General features: G+C 38.6%; 1 protein-coding gene across 1 annotated transcript in view; it reads right to left on the bottom strand.

Annotated features, from left to right (window-relative positions):
- Positions 1 to 9,880, bottom strand: part of LOC140212506 (leukocyte elastase inhibitor-like) — a 31,155-nt gene extending 21,275 nt beyond the window's left edge. The window contains exons 1-2 of the mRNA XM_072283386.1: positions 9,811 to 9,880; positions 8,063 to 8,241 (exon numbers count right to left, since the gene is read on the bottom strand). Coding sequence (XP_072139487.1) covers positions 8,063 to 8,230 — 168 coding nt within the window. The 5' untranslated portion in view covers positions 8,231 to 8,241; positions 9,811 to 9,880. The remainder of the gene's footprint in view (positions 1 to 8,062; positions 8,242 to 9,810) is intronic.
- Between the last annotated feature and the right edge of the window lie 5,661 nt (positions 9,881 to 15,541).

Here is a 15,541-nt window from a genome sequence, read left to right as displayed (position 1 = left end):
AGTATAAAGAAGTTATGTCAGAATTTTACAATACAGGATATAAACCATTCCTTCGGTTTCCCGCCCATCTGAGTATTGGTTTGAAGAATAGATTGCGAAAAAGAATAAAGTCCGTTGAAGAAGCAAAAGAGTTTCTGAAGGATGAAGTCTAAAACTGTTATATTTCTTAAATGATCAATTATTTCTACTGTTAATTTGAATTTGAAATAAGGTTTCATTAAACTTACATTTTGGCTGTTCATATATTGTCTTTTGTTTTTTTTGATACTTTTTTATTAGATCACGTTTTGAGGCTTTATTTTAATACAGCTTTCTTTGAATTTGTTTAAACTGATCCTTTTATATTTTCAAATACCGAGTTATTTTTCTTTTTATGTTGTGTCTTGGTAGGGACATAATGACCTTGTAGGACCGGAGTTTTTGTCAACAGGATTTTTTGGGGAGGGAACTTACTTCTTAGCTCACTGACTGCCTGTTGGTCAGCTTTCTCGCTTTGGGTGGGGGAGTGGGTAGGGCCTGTTTTTCTCTGGGAGCTGTGTTGGGTTGATTACATGATTGCTTGTTTGAATACCTTACCTTACGGTTTGCTTTCTAGTTTTAATAACTTATGGCTAAATCTTTTAATTACGTGTTGATTGGTGGTTAAAATGGTTCAAAATATTAAATTATTTATTTTGAATGTGAAAGGGCTGAATCACCCCATCAAAAGGAACAAAGTGCTTGCTTATATTAAAAAATTAAAAGCACCCATTGTTTTCTTACAAGAAACGCATATATGCAGCTGTAATAGCTTATGTTTTTTTAGTCAGTGGAAGGATATGCAAGTCCACTCTTTGTTTAATGCTAAATCACGTGGAGTTTCCATTTTGTAGATAATTCAGTTTCCTTTGTTCAGCATAAAGTTATTTCGGATGCTAATAGTCAATTTGTTATTGTATCAGGGAACTTAGACAGTAAACTGATTGTTTTTTCTAATGTATATGTCCCCAACGTAGACAATCAAGGATTTTTTGAACGTCTATTTTCATTTTTGCCAGATTTGTGTACTTACTCTCTTGTGATGGGAGGAGATTTTAACTGCTGGTTAGATCCAGTATTAGATCGCTCATCTATCAAACCAGCCACACTTAATAAATCAGCTTTGTTTATCCATTCCTTTCTAACTAAATGTGGTATAGTTGATGCTTGGTGTATTCTCTATCTGACAGACAGGGAGTATTTTTTTTTCTCATGTTCATCATTCATATACTAGGATTGATTATTTTTTTTATTGATAGTCAAATGATTCCATTAGTTCGATCGATGGAATATAAAGAGATTGCTATCTCTGATCACTCTCCTGTACTTCTATCTTTAAATCTTCCTGGTCCTATCCCTATAAGTAAATTTTGGCGATTTAATTTAACTCTGTTATCCAACAAAGACTTTTTAAAATTTATAGAGAATCAAATTACTCTTTTTTTTGAAGAAAATATGTTGAAAGAGACATCTAGTCTTATTATATGGGATACTTTTAAAGCGTACATCTGGGGTCAAATTATTTCTTATACTGCAAACATCATTAAAAAAGCTAACAAAGAGAGAAATGAACTAGCCAATCAGTTAAAACAACCGGACCATAAATATGCTTTGGTACCCGATCCTAAAACATATAAGAGACGTACTGAAACTAAAACTAAATATGAGTTTCTTTTAACGTATCCAATTGAAAGCCAACTTTTAAAAGATTGAAGTCAATTTTATATTCACAGAGATAAAGCTGGTAAGCTACTGGCTAATCAATTGAAGCCATTTATATCCAAGCGGCAAATTAAAGAAATGTGTAAAACTAATGGGGACATGACAACTGACCACCTTGAAATTAATGACACTTTTAGGGAATTTTATTCTAAATTGTATAGTTCTGACTCTGTTAATGATAATATTGCAATGAATAATTTTTTAGATCAATTACGTATTCCTAATCTTTTGTTGGATGATCGTAGGCAATTGGATCAACCCATTTCCCAGGAGGAAATTGCTCAGGCTATTTGAGAATTGCATTCTAGGAAATCCCCAGCACCTGATGGATTCTCTGGAGAGTTTTATAAGGCTTTCACCTCCTTGCTTATACCACACATATGTTCTACCCTTACAGATTCCTTTAAGGTAGGAAGATTACCGCAGATAGGAATCCTACTGAATGTTCTTTGTATAGACCTATCTGTTTACTCAATTTTGATACTAAAATTTTATCTAAAGTGTTGGCTCACAGACTTGAAAATATTATATCTTCTATAGTTTCAGATGATTAGACAGCATTTGTTAAAAATGGATATTCCCATTTTAATATAAGCGTTTGTTAAATGTTATGTACTCTCCATCTATGGAAATATCAGAATGTGTGATATCTTTGGATGCGGAGAAGGTTTTTGACAGAGTTGAATGGAACTATCTATTTACATCCTTAGAAAAATGTAATTTTGGACCTAATTTTATTCATTGGATTAAATTACTTTATCTATCTCCCTCCGCTCCAACATGGAACTAGACAAGGTTGCCCTTTGAGCCCTCTGCTTTTTGATTTGGTATTAGAACCCTTGGCAATTGCTTTTCGAGAGTCTAAAGAGATTACTGGTATTTTAAGGAGAGGTACTATTCATAAAGTGTCGCTCTATGCTGATGACTTATTGCTTTTTATATCTAATGTTACAACCTCCTTACCATTTGTGTTCCATTTACTGACTAATTTTAGTCAGTTCTCAGGATATAAATTAAATTTACAGAAGAGTGAACTGTGTCCTTTAAACAGTTTAATACCAACTGATATTAACCTTCCTTTTAAACAATTTACGTATTTAGGAGTAACAATTACTAAGAATTATAAAGATTTATTTAAGAAAAATTTTTTAAGTTTATTGAATTATGTTAAACAAACACTTTCTAATTGGTTGCCTCTCTCTTTAACACTGATTAGCCAAATTAATTCTATTAAAATGAATATTTTACCTAAATTTATATGCCTCTTTCAAGCTGTGCCTGTTTTTATTCCTAAATCTTTTTTTGACTCTTTGGATTCATTTCTTCCTTCCTATATATGGAAGAATAAAAAACCTCATATAAATAAAGCCCGCCTTCAGAAAACCAAACAGAACCGAGGATTTGCCTTACCCAATTTTAGGTTATATTATTGGGCAGTTAATATGCAAAATGTTACGTTCTGGATATATTAAATGAACCATGATATTGCCCTAGATGGGTTTCTTTGGAAGTCAACTCTGTTATAAAATTTTCCATTATTTCTTTACTTGGATCCTCACTTCCTTTATCTTTAAATAAACTAACTGACAATGTGGTGGTTAAACATACACTGAGGATTTGGTTACAGTTTAGAAAACATTTTGGTTCATTGAGATTCTCCCTCTCAAGTCCCATATTTTCTAATTGTTTTTTTAAACAACTTTAATTGACTTATCTTTTAAAGAATGGGATAGATTGTGTATTAAACGATTTCAGGATTTGTTTGATGGAAGGAATCTCTCTTCTTTTGTGCAACTTTCAACGAAATTTAACCTTTCCAATGCTCACTTTTTTCAATACTTACAGATTAGAGATTTTTTAAGATCTCAATTACATGCTTTTCCTATAAGTCCAGATACTTTTCCTACAAGTACACATAAGAATATATACACACGTTTGTAGATGCAATTTTTAATCTGAAACCCTTTGAAACCCATTTATGGCCTACTGTTGGGACTGAAAAAGGCCTCTCTAGATAAAATTAAAGGAGATTGGGAAAAGGATTTACAGATTTTCATATCTGAGGAAAGCTGGAAGATTATTTTAAAATTGATTAATTCCTTATCATTATGTGCTCGTCATTCTTTATTACAATTCAAAGTTGTACATAGAGTTCATATGGCTAAATACAAGCTCTCCCGTTTCTACGCAGATATTTCCCCTTACTGTGATAGATGTATTAATGGAGTGGCCACACTAATTCATATGTTTTGGACATGTCCAAGCCTTGAAATATTCTGGAAAGATGTATTTCAAACTTTTTCTGCACTTTTCAATGTCAGCTTTAAGCCCAATCCTTTGACTGCCATGTTTGGTATTGTTGAGGATAGTGCTACAAAATTGAAGTAATCTAATTTGCGGGTATTGTCCTTTATGACTCTTATGGCCAGGAGGGCAATCTTTCTCAAGTGGAAGGAGGCTGCCCCACCCACTCATGGCTATCTGACGTTATGTTGTGCCTTGATCGAGAGAAGACTTGTTGTTCAATTTCTGATTCTGAACATGATTTTCTAATGTAATGGGGACCCTTACTGAATTATTTTCATAATCTTTGAACTGTTATAAAGTATGGATCTGAGACGTTATCATTATAATATCATATGGTAAGGTATTTTACTTTTTTCTTCTTTTTTTTAACCAACCAGCTAATTTTGGTAGTATTTTAAATAAAATACAATTATTTTGTTTTATTTCATTTCATAATTCAATCTTTTTTTCTACACAATTGATTTGGGATATGGGATACTGTGATCATATTACTATGATTTAAATGTAATTAGTATTATTTACTTGTATCCTTATGAATTTTGTATTTGTATTCATGCAATTTATATAATAGCAATAAAAATATTGAAAAAGAAAATCGCAAATGTCACTCCACTCTTTAAGAAGCGAAAAAGGAATGACAGGAAACTATAGGCCAGTACCTTGACTTCAGTAGTTAGGAAGGTGCTGGAGTCCATTATTAAGGATGAGGTTTCAGGGTACTTTGAGGCATAAGATAAAATTCATCAAAGTCAGCATGGTTTCCTTAAGTGGAAATCTTGCCTGATAAATCTGTTGGAAATCATTGAGGAAATAATGGGCACTATAGAAAAAGGAGAGTCAGTGGACATTGTTTATTTGGATTTTCAGAAGGCCTTTGACAAAATGCCACACACAAGACTGCTAAAGAAGGTAAGAAACCATGTTATTAAAGGAAAGATACTAGCATGGATAGAAGGTTGGCTGACCAGCAGGAGCAGATGGGGAAAAAAAATAGGACGTTTCCAGTTGACTGCTGATGACTAGTGCTGTTACACTGGGGTCAGAGTTGGGACAGCTTCTTTTCACATTATAAATCAATGATTTTGATCGCAGATTTGATGGAAACTTGGCCACAAAGCCATACGATACAAAGATAGGTGGAAGGGCAGGTAATGTTGAGGAAGCAAGGGCTCTTCAGAAATACTTAAGATTCGGAGAATGGGCACAGAATTGGCAGCTGGAACATAGCATAGGCAAGTGTATGGTCGTGCAGATTGGTAGAAGGGATAAAGGCATAGACAATTTTCTAAACGAGGAGAATATTCATAATTCACAGGTGCAAACAGACATGGGAGTCCTCGTGCAGGATTCACTAAAAGTTAATTTGCAGGCTGGTAAATGCAATGTTAGCATTCATTATGAGAGGATTAGAATACAAAAGCAAGGAGGCATTGGTCAAACTGCACTTGGAGTTATTGAGAGCAGTTTTTTGGCCCTTATCCAAGGACAAATGTGCTGGCATTGGAGAAGGTCCAAAGCAGGTTCATGAGCGAAATCCTGGGAATGTAAGGGTTAACGTGCAAGGAGCATTTCATGGTTCCAGGTTTGTACTCACTAGAGTTTAGAGGAAAGAGAAGGGATCTCATTGAAACCTATCAAATATTGAAAGGCCTAGACTGAGTGGTTGTGGAGAGGTCGCTTCTCGTAGTGGAGGAGTCTAGAACCAGAGGGCACAGCCTCAGAATAGAAGGACAAGCCTCAGAAGAGAAATGAGAATTAACTTTTTTTAGCCAGAGGGTGGTGAATCTGTGAAATTTATTGCCACAGATAGCTGTGGAGACCAACTCATTGGGTATATTAAAGCAGAGATTGATCGGTTCTTAATTAGTAAGGCCATCTAAGGTTACATGGAGAAGGCAGGAGAAATAGGGTTGAGAAGGATAATAAATCAGCCATGATGGAATGGTGATGCAGATTCAATGAGCGTAATTCTGCTCTGATGTCGTAAGTACTTATAGAAATATATCATTTTGACATGGTCTGACTCGTGTAATTCCATGTTCAGAACAAGGTTATTCTTAACTTATTTGTATTTTTCATGGCAGCATTTCTCAAAATGATTTGAACCTGGGCATTTTGTTAAGTCGCAGCAAAGTAACAGCAGTTTGTGGAAATTCTCCAAATGCTGTCAGCCTGAATGTCAGAGGTCCGTTGTTCTGTGGGTGAACATCAGATCACTCACTGGCACATCAATGAGTCAGAAACAACAAACGCTGCTGACAATGTGGCATTTTGATTGTGACCGGGATGCATACCATCCAGACAGATCACTCCATAAACAAGCACAATGAGCTGCTACGGAAGGAAAAAGAAGAGAACGTAGAATACACTGTCACAGTTCCAGAGAAAGTGAAGTGCAGGAAGACAAATAAAGTGCAAAGTCCTAGCAATGTGGATTGAGAGAACAAGAGTTCATCTTTTATCCACTAGGGATCCATTCCAGAGTCTTACAACAGAAGCTTTCCTTGAGATTGGTGGTACGTGTACTCACGTTTAAATCCTCAGCTTGGTATCCACAGCAATGTCCAGAACAAGAGCGGAGGCACCTCTCCATACATGATGCTGGCTGTTCTACTACCTCCCCACGTATCCCATTGACCCACATTCGGTCTGTAGCCTTCTCTGCCTTGCTGATTCAGGTGCAGATCTACATGCTTTTCAAAAGTCATGAATGTATCTGCCTCCTTCATTCTTCATGTAACACATTCCAGATACCAACCAGCCTCCAAAATAACTCCCATCTTAAACCTATGCCCTCTTGTCTTAGACATACCCAATATGAGATTGTTGTTCTTTAAACTATCTATCCTACCCATTCCTTGTAATTATGTCTACATCACTCAGGTCACATAGACCACACCACAGAAACAGGACCAGTCCAGAATCTCAGCTTCTCTGTTCTGGGGAAAGTAAATTCAACTTTTTCATTCTCTTCTTATACCTGAAATGTTCCAATCCAGGTAAGTTTTCTACGCATACTTCCAATATTGTGTGACTGGAATGGCAAACAATACTCCAGGTGTGGTCCAATATTTCTTAAAATATCAATCTGTCCCAACATTACAGGTCCCACCTTCCCTGAAAGAGAGCCCAATGATCGAAAAATGTGAATCCCTCCCTCCTGCACTTTCTCCTTAGTTACATGCTAAACTCTTTCTGGCCTCACTAGCACATGGCATAGATAGCAATTTTGAGATCAGAATGCTGAATGTCCGATAATTTAACTTAGCACCTAACTCCCTGAACTCACTTTGAAGGACTTCACCAACCATCCTAACCATGTCATTGGAATTGATATGGACCATGATCTCTGACTGCTCACCCTCCCACTTCAGAGTGCTGTGCAGGTTAAGGCACATTCTACTGTGCTGCAGTGGCACGTGGCCAAGTGGTTAAAGCATTGGACTAGCGACCTGAAGGTCGTGAGTTCAAGCCCCAGCCGAGGCAAGGTGTTGTGTCCTTGAGCAAGGCACTTAATCACACTTTGCTCTGCGACGGAACTGGTGCCAAGCTCTATGGGTCCTAATGCCCATCCCTTGGACAACATTGGTGTCATGGAGAGGGGAGACTTGCAGCATGGGCAACGGCTGGTCTTCCATACAACCTTGCCCAGGCCTGTGCCCTGGAGAGTGAAGACTTTCCAGGTGCAGATCCATGGTCTCGCAAGACTAACGGATGCCTGCTGCTACTGTACTGCAAATAGTTCTCTAGTGCAATAAATTGCACTCCTGATCTCACAACCTATTTCATTTTGATCTTGCCCTTATTGTTTACCTGCACTGCACTTTCGGTTGCTATTACACTTTATTTTGCATTATTATTGTCTTAACTTGTTCTACCTCAATACACTGTGTAATAATCTGATCTGAATGAACAGTATGCAAGACAAGCTTTTCACTGTGTCACATTGAACCAATTCCAAACTGCTTGACATATAAAAAGAAACCTCATGTTGTAATTTTCAAGCCATATCTACCTTTGCCATCTGTGTTGCTGTATTTCCACTGGCACCATGATACACCATAGCCAGAGCACTTGATATACTAAATGGAGATACAAAGATGTTGGCAATTTTGTCATTTTTATCCAAATGCTTGAAGAGATCAACGAGAAACTTGACATTTGCGGCAGCCAGATAATCCATTGTTAATGTTTCTGAAAGAGGAAAGTGGGGAAAATGTTTAACTGAACACTTAATATTTTTATTGTCTTTAACAGTTTCAAAGTCCCATTTGTTGCCAGCTAATCTTTTCCCTTTTTTGAATACTAGGATTGACTATAGTATTTACATTCAGACACTGGTATTTAACAGTACTTTTTGTTTCTGTTGTGTTATAATACCTGGATAAATCCAACTACAGAGTATTTTGCATCAGTAGGTCTTGTTCATTTAAAGCCTGATATACAACAGCTCTACTAAGGACTTCACCCAAATCGTCCCACAGAACTCCACTTACAGCATCAACCAAGATTTTTGTGCCTGCGTTTTCAAAATCAAATCTGTATTTATATTTCAGACTCTAAGATCTTGACCAATGAACCTCAACTGACAGGGGCTTCTGCACTGCTGCCAGTAAAATCTTTGTCCACAGCAGAATTACAATTATCACTCATCCAAAAATACGTTTGTCTACTCTTTTTAAACAACTAGCTTTCATAGGAAAATATAACAATCAAGTATCAGATTAACCAGAATTAACATTTCTAAAGTATAAGAAAATTGAACACAGCCCAATTAAAGGAAGGAATGCTCCAACGTGCCACCATTCTCACCGTGGGAAAGTCAAATCCACTTTCTGGTGGCAGCATAATTGCAAAACTCCAACTACAACATCAACATTGTTGGAATATGCCATCTGATGCTAAAATGCAACAAATAACTCTTCAATTCCCTCTTTGAGTAAAAATAGCAAATAATAGGATAACTCTTGCAGCGTGTGTACAATTTCTACCCCACCCATGACAATTTATCTGAACACTCACCTACATTTCCCACTGTGCTTGCATTTCTCAATAGGGACCTAAATTAATCAGGTTTAAAATTTTGTATCCATTGGGTTTCTAGCCAGTCTATTAGTTTTTTGTTTCTGGGCCTAATAGTGACATGACAAAAACAAGTACATGAATTTAATGGTTACTTACGGACAATACGAGAAACCACTGAATCCTTCACAGACTATGCACTTATCGTAAAGGGGAGGAATCAATGCAATAAAACTGTGATCACATCACAGGAAACTTCTTTTAAAAAAGACACAGTTCTTTTAAACACTTAAGCTAGTTCCAGGATCAAAGCAGTCAGCGCTCAAAGGATAGAACTCTTTGAATGGGGGAATTCATTTTCTTCCAGAAACTTAATTTAGAAGACAGTGGTCAAGGCTTTTACTCCCAAAAATACTAGAGAAAAATATATGGGGTAATATTGAAAATGAGATGGAGAACAAAACACAGGGTCTTTTTTAAGTTTTTTGAAATAGGGAAACTCCACCAATATCTAGTGGCTAACAATAAACTCTCAGATAAAATTGTATTAAATTTAATAACATGCAATAACACACTATGCAAGTGCATCCATTAGTTTTACAGCCACCCAAATAGCTGCACATCCTCTGCTCCCCACAGCCCCCAGACTCCCTGCACTCGCAGTACATTACTGTAGTTAGCATGAGTAAGCAGGCAAACGAAGTAACAGCTGAGCCTCAGGCGAGCCACAGGCATACTCACTGTGAGAGTGATCGACAGCAATAACCGGGAAGCCTGTAGCCGGGCGCTCACCTTTATTGGGCCCAATAGTCTGACAGGATGTGGCTGCAGGAAGTTTCTGGCCATCTGATTGAATAGTCTAGAGGAAGTGCTTCGCATTGCAACATCGATACGCCCCATGTTAGGGAGTGGTTTACCTTGGTGGATAGATCTAAATTTAATTTGTGTTTACAGTCATAGAGCAATACAGTACAGATACTGGCCTTTCCACCTAACACCCTGCCCACCCACCTAGTCCCAATTTCCTGCATTCAAGCCATATCCTTCAAAGCCCCATCCCTCCATGTACCCATCCAAAAGCCTCTTAAATGACAGTGTTTCACCTGCCTTAGCTTCTTCCTCTGTGAACATATTGTCTCTCAAATCCCTTTTAAATCTTTCTCTTCTCAGGCTATATCCATGCCCCTCAGTTTTGGTCTCCCCTTATCCTGAGGAAAAGGTAGTTATTATCAACCTTATTTATGTCTCTATTTATATTAACCATTTCTATAAGTTCATCCCTCATTCCTCTACGTTTCAAGGAATAAAAACAAAGTCTGGCCGAAGTCTCACTATAACTCAGGCCCTCTTGTTGTGGCAACAGCCTTGTAAATCGTTTCTGCACTCTCTCCAGTTTAACAACATCTTTCCTATAACAGGATGAGTCAATCTATATACAATGTTACCAAGTGCAGCCCCACCAATGACCTAAACAACTGCAGCATAATATCCCAACTACTATACTCAATGCCCTGGCTGATGAAGGCCAACGTGCTAAACGCCTTTTTCACCACCCTGGCACCTGTGACACCACTTTCAACAAACTATGCGTTTCTATTCCTTGGTCGCTCTGTACACGAGGCTCCCTGGTGCCCCACCATTCACTGTATAAGCCCTACACTGGGTTCCTGTTCCAAATTGTGTCACATCAAGATGGCACATTTAAGTGGTGACTGTATGTTTGCAGACCCCATGGGGATCATCAAATATTCCTGTTTGAGACTACGACAGATGAAATCCACAGTTAGAGCCAAGGGTACTTTGGTAAGTGGTATCGATTTAAGGCGTTTAAAAAATATTTTGATATCCAAAATCAAAAATCTTTGGTTGGCAGACGTGGGTCGCAGGTGCAGTTAACCTTTTAGAAAGCAGAGGCAGGGATGGTGCACCATTCTACAAGTTCAATTCAAATGCAGGGGCTTTAGATTTCCAACCCAGCCTATCCTGCTGGTGAGTGAATAGTCTCTGGAATATAAACATGAAGAGCAAGATTGCTGTACCAGAGGGACATCAGGGACTGCTGTATACTTTGCTTCACAGAATCATGGCTCACACCTGCCATTTCAGATGCAGCACTGCAGCTCTATTTCTCTGCAAAGACAGGACAGTTAAGTCTTTTAAAGGCAGAGAATGTAGAGAATGCTTTATGATTAACTCATCATGGTGCAGTAACATGGCAGTTCTCTCACAGTCTTGCCCACCCAGTATGGAACATGTAGCAGTCAAATATTGTCCATTTTATCTGTGTTTTCTGCCATCATCCTGGTAGTGATGTGCATTCCACCTCAGGCTAACATCAGGCAGGCTCTGGAGAGGATGAACAACATAATCATCTGGCAGAAATTGTGCACCCTGATGTCTTCGCTATCATTACAAGATATTTCAACGAGGCCATCTTGAAGAAGTCTCTGAACAGCTACCACCAACATATCACCTGTGGAACTAGAGGAGCCAACACATTTGACCACTTACTATGCCATCCCATGCACACACTTTGAAAGTCTGATCTCAACGTATAGGCAAACACGAAAGACTGCAGCACCAGTGGTGAGGATCAGGATAGTATGGTTAAGGGAGGCAGAGGAGCACTTAGAGGACTGCTTTGAGTCAGTGGACTGGACAATATTCACAGATTCATCTTCCAGTCGGAATGAATACGCCACAATTGTCACTGATTTCGGCAAAACGTCTGTATGTTAGTGTATGTCTTTGAGAACATGCCAGACGTACCCAAGTCAAAAGCTGTGGATGACCCAGGAGATTCATAGCCTGCTGAGGTTAGATCTGTTGCATTCAAGACCAGCGATCCAGAACTGTACAAGAAGTCCAGTTACAACCTACGCGAGACTATATCAAGGGCGAGAAAACAATTCTGATTGAGGTTAGAGATGGAATCTGATGCATGCCTGCTCCGCAACTACAAAATGAAGCCAAACATCATGAGTGGCTGTGATGCTTCACCCCCCAGATGAGCTCAGTGCCTTTTACGCACGCTTTGAAAGGGAGAATAAAACTACATCTATGCAAAGCCCTGTGACCTCAGTCTCAGAAACCGACTTCAGAACACCTTTCAAGAGATTGAACCCTGCAAAGCATCAGGCTCCGATGGTGTACACGGTAGGTCTCTGAAAACCTGTTCTAACCGACTGGCTGGAGCGTTCAAGGGCAACTTCAATCTCTTACTGCTGCATTTCGAGATTCCCACCTATTTTAAAAGAACAACAATCATACCAGTGCCCAAAAAGAGCACAGTCAGCTGCCTCAATGACTATTGCCCAGTGGCACTTACATTTACTGTGATGAAGTGCATTGAGAGGTTGGTCTTGACCAGAATCAACTCTTGCCTAAGCAAAGACCTGAACCCACTGCAATTTGCCTATCGCCACAATAGGTCCACAGCGAATGCAATCTCAGTGGCTCTCCACTCAGCCTTGGTCATCTGGACAACGGTAATACTTACGTCAGAGTGCTGTTTATTGACTACAGGCCAGCATTCAATACAATCATACCCTCAGTTCTAATCAGAAATCTCCAAAACCTGGGCCTCCACACCTCCTTCTGTAGATGGATCCTCGACTTCATCACAGGGAGATCACAGTCCGTGTGGATCAGAAATAACATCTCCTCCTTGCTGACAATCAACACCTCGAGAATGTGTGTTGAGCCAACAGCTCTAGTGTCTCCACACCTACGATTGTGTGACTAGGCACAGTTCAAAGGCCATATATAAATATGCTGATGAGACAACTATTGTTCGCGGACTTCCAGATGGTTATAAGGAGACGTACAGGAGCGAGCTAGATCAGTTTGTTGACTGGCATCACAGGCACAACCTTGCACCCAGTGTCAATAAGATCAAACAATTGATTGCAGACTTCAGGAAAATTAAGACAAGGGAACACATGCCAGTCCTCATCGAGGGATCAGAAGTCGAATGGATGAGAAGTTTCAAGATCCTGGGTGTCAACATCTCTGAGGATCTATCCTAGGCCCAACATATGGACATATTGATGCAATTACATAGAAGGCATGACAATGGCTTTACTTCATTAGGAGTTTGATGAGATTAGGTATGTCACCAAAGTCATTTGCATCTTTCTACAGATATATGGTGGAGGTCATTCTACTTGGCTGCATCACCATCCTGTGCAGTGAGGTGGGGCCACTGCACAGGATTGAATAAGCTGCAGAAAGATGTAAACTCAGTAAGTGGCTTCATGGGCACTGGATTCCCCTGTATCATTGTGCTATTGTCACGAAATAACAAATTTCGCGATATATGCCAGTGATATTAAACCTGATTTCGTGTCAGAAATTATGGTAATCCCAAGCTATCTCATTAAATTCAAATCATTTTTAGCACCAAGCTTTTCAGATAAGGGGTACTCAACCTGTATTACTCATACAGTTTGTCCCCGCATTGTGTGTGAGTTCTCAGTGCTGACCTCTGGTGTTCGTTCAGTGGAAGAACAAGCCTGACCGGGAGAACTCAGGGACTTAGGGTACACTACATAATGTATTTTTTGTTTTCTTTGTGACTATGTTTTCTGAAACAATAACCATATGTGCGTTTGTGCTCTGTGCTATGTGCAGTGTGCTGTGTGTTTGGCACCATGGACCCGCAGGAACACTGTGTCGTTCAACTATATTCATGTATAGTTGAATGATAATTAACGTTTAAACTTAAACTTGAAATTTCAAAGTTATATGCATTGTGTCATGTACCTTGGTCAGGAGGAATGTTGTTTCGTTTGGTAGTATACATGTGTACAGTTGAATGATAATAAAGTTAAACTTCAACTTTTTTCTTCCTGCTAATACCTGTGACACCTCAGATGCCCTCCCTCTCTCTTTGCATATTTCTTATTCATTGGTCCTAACAGGTTTATTTTTCTCATGGATGTACAATCTCTTTACATCTCCATCCCATACTAGTCTGATCTGTGGGCCTTCCACAATGAGCTCTTTTCTGTACTGAGCAGCCAAGTACTTATTGGCGGAAACCACTTTACAGAACACAGGTTCAGTCTGCAGGAACGATCAAATACCCCAGTCAAATATTACAAAAATCCCAGAACTTGCATGTTGTTTGTAATTAGTATGGGATTTCAGTTCTGTTATGTTCCACAGTAAAAAATATATATTTTCTAATTTTAAAAGTGCTGAATTTTATGGGAAAATTAATATTCATCATGTCTATAATCATTTAGGGATCTGCGCTAAATGTGGTCGGTGTTAGTTTCAACAATGCAAATTGTCACAGAAAGCCCCAAGAATTCCACTCAGACATTCATAATCATTCATGACGGTCAATGAAAGCATTTTTATTTCAGTAACAGGTAATAAATATGAAAGGCATTAACCACAGTGCACCGCACAGTCTTGATTGCAACTTACTTTGGCTATTGATTTTAAGCCTTCCCACTGAATAGTGGATATTTTTTGCAATTAAACCTCACTGACTCTATGCCACTGAACTTCAAAGTATTTCATTGCAACACATGGCGACCTTGGAAAATTTGTCTGGAAATAAAGTGGCTAATCTAAGGATGGTATGTTAACCCGGAACAATAATATAAATTCGGAATGTAACAACAACCAGGCAAAAAGAAGAAATTAAATCAAAATTAGAAAATTACTGTAACTGTCAAAATTTGATGTGAGTTTTCGATACCAGTGAAAATGGAACACTTAATCTTCCTACAGATGATCTTGTGCTGATACGAGGGAGTGGAAGGGGAAGTACTGTCACTGTTACAAAGAATGTTTCAAACAGATAAAAGATATTTCATTTAACAAAAACATGAGCGATAAGAGGATAATTATTTATTTTTGAAAGTTCAACATTTAAAAAATCCATAGATTCTCCATGTCATGACGATTAGAAAAGAATTATAAGGAGATACAGGTGTCCCCCGCTTTTCGAACGTTCGCTTTACGAAGCCTCACTGTTACAAAAGACCTACATTAGTACCCTGTTTTTGCTTTCAGAAGGTGTTTTCACTGTTACGAAGAAAAGCAGCGCGCGATAAAAGGCAGCGTGCGCCCCGAGCAGTCGTTCTGCCCCGGATTCGGAACGGCATTGCTTTAACACGTTGCATTGAGCAGCCGTTAGCAAGGTGAGTTCTAAAGTGTCAGAAAAGCCTGAAAGAGTAAGGATGTTACACTTAGCGTAAAACTAGACATAATTAAGCATTTCGATCGTGGTGAACGAAGCAAGGACAAAGTGAGTATGGCTTGTGGAAGTTGACGAAGATGATGTTGAAGAGGTTTTGGCATCCCATGACCAAGAACTGATAGATGAAGAGCTGATGCAATTGGAAGAGGAAAGGGTAACAATCCAAACTGAATGCAACCGAATGCAGAAAGTGAAGCAACTGCATGAGATTTTCGCTGCAATGATAAAGTGCAACTTTAATTTTGAAAGGGTACG

The sequence above is a fragment of the Mobula birostris genome, chromosome 19, assembly GCF_030028105.1.
Source record: "Mobula birostris isolate sMobBir1 chromosome 19, sMobBir1.hap1, whole genome shotgun sequence".
NCBI classification, from domain to species: domain Eukaryota; kingdom Metazoa; phylum Chordata; class Chondrichthyes; order Myliobatiformes; family Myliobatidae; genus Mobula; species Mobula birostris.
The sequence above is the reverse complement of the archived record's forward strand: the minus strand, read 5'-3'. Positions and strand labels throughout refer to the sequence as shown.